At 46.1% G+C, this 2,054-nt stretch overlaps 1 protein-coding gene across 1 annotated transcript; it reads right to left on the bottom strand.

Moving 5' to 3' along the window:
* Positions 1 to 142: 142 nt before the first annotated feature.
* Pmar_PMAR000280 (dna replication licensing factor mcm7, putative) lies at positions 143 to 1,505 on the bottom strand (the record flags this gene model as incomplete). Its single annotated transcript, XM_002766213.1, has 8 exons — positions 143 to 255; positions 305 to 366; positions 419 to 530; positions 594 to 727; positions 784 to 851; positions 901 to 1,036; positions 1,296 to 1,372; positions 1,417 to 1,505. Coding segments are annotated over 8 exons (791 nt in total), but the record flags the coding sequence as incomplete, so codon positions are not given.
* Between the last annotated feature and the right edge of the window lie 549 nt (positions 1,506 to 2,054).

Consider the following 2,054-nt stretch of genomic DNA (forward strand, 5'->3'; position numbering starts at 1 on the left):
AGTGATGGGTTAATGCCAATAGCATGGTCCTTGGTACCGATCCAACCGGTACTGCATGGCTCGGCTCCTGAACTCTTACCTCTTGGTATCTGAGCTCCACTTAGCCATATACAGCAACCAGAAGTCGGCCTCCTCCCACTACTTGACGAACTTAGACGATTTCCACAAGAGGTTCACAGTACCCAGAGTTTTATTGGTTTTGCAACGAGGAGTAGGACACTGTCCAATAGGCATGAATGCATCCGAATCGACAACCTGATGAACATGGAGATCTCGAAGTGAGTGAGCGATGTACTCCAATGACCTGCCATATCGTCTCCCCACAGGTTTCACACAGATATGTAGCAACCTCCACTTTAGCCTTAACTGAGCGGAGGGGAGTGTTCGGCTGCTGCTGACTCGACTGCTTCCCACCCACCTCCAGCGGCCTTGGTAACAACACCATCCATTTTGATGAACCTACCAACACTACCGGACTTAACCTCACGTAGAGGTGTCGATACAGAGTCCTTAGGTAGATGGATGTACACCTAATAAAGGCCGACGAAGACTATGATGAGACCGACTACTTCCACCACCATCTAAGGCCCCACCACAAAGTCCCATTTCATTCGCTCAGGCATCTTGTTCTGAGGATCAGCAGTACCCGCGAGGGCCCTCTGTGAGGTGATATGTTCATCCACAGCCTCCTTCCACTCATTCTGGGCTCTTACATCTCTATTGGGGTCTAGGAGGATGAGGAGGAGTACTAGATGGTGGTATGATTATATCATGCTGGCCTACTTGGTTGGAAATGTACTGAGGGCTGAGGCATGATAGCATGACACTCCTCTACGAAGAAGAGATGGTATCTAAGGTGACGATCTCCTCCTAATCATATCCTACTACTAGCCGTCTGACCTCTGAGTATTCTTTATAATAGCCTCAATAAGGCCGTCCTCCATGGTAGACTGCTGTAGATCATCCAAACTAATATCAACACGGTCATTAAGACCATCAACCACCTTCTGTAGTTGAGTCATGTACTTCTTAGTCCCTGATACGATTGATCCCCCAACAGTACGACTGATCTCACGAGCCGCACGATGTAAAGCCAATCGTACTGACTAGTTAGTACCGCGTGGTTACCGCGCGCGTCTCAGTTGAATTACACTCCTAAACTTTCAAATAAACCTGGTATAATATTAGCTTGGTATTTTACCATGGATAAAATGTTATCGAAAAAACCAAATGGGTGAACAATCAAGTTTGTCGGTAAAGAATAATTTGGCCTGGAATGCTGTAGACATGCTTACCCCAAATATCGTCGCTAAGACTCTTATCCTGATATTGCTCGAGGAAGTCTCTAATAGCTTGCCTATGGAGACCATACCTATGAACATATACTGTAGTCGGTTATATAAGAAGTGTTAATACTTGCTGATAAGATGCTTAGAATCGGTGAAGACTTGAGTGTACTCCCTAGTACTCCTTCTAAAGTCGGGCTGAACTGCTGCTGCTGCCATTTTGTCTGGTTACAGTGCACAGGGGATTGACAACAATACCATTAACGCAACAATTGAGGAGAGGTATCATATTCGGACTTCCTTTTTACCTTTCCGGAAGAATCCATCGAGTAACACATCCCCTGTGGGATAGAACCACTCAATGCTACTACCACATAGATGTACAAAACCATAGTACGGATAGCATCTGGCCATACCATTCCTCTTACCCCAATCATACATCTTCGCCCTCCTTCGAGCTGTATACCCATACACGAGCATCTTCGTCGTGGGTGGGTCTTTATCATCTGAGGGGTCTTCACCATTGTCGGAATCAAAACCCTCATCATCATCTTCATCCTCTATAGGAGATGGGGAAGCATTGTTAGTAGACCTTGGAGTGTTGTTTGAGCTCGCCACCGATATAGCACTATGCCACACAGTAGAAGCCTTCACTGAGGATGCTGGTGAGGATGGTGTTTGCTTCTTAACTTTGGCAGTACCACCTTTCGAATGTAATATGACAGGAGTGGCCTCCTTCTCCTAAAAAGACTCTACCATGATGATGAT

This window comes from Perkinsus marinus, assembly GCF_000006405.1.
Source record: "Perkinsus marinus ATCC 50983 genomic scaffold scf_1104296973360, whole genome shotgun sequence".
Lineage (NCBI taxonomy): Eukaryota > Perkinsozoa > Perkinsida > Perkinsidae > Perkinsus > Perkinsus marinus.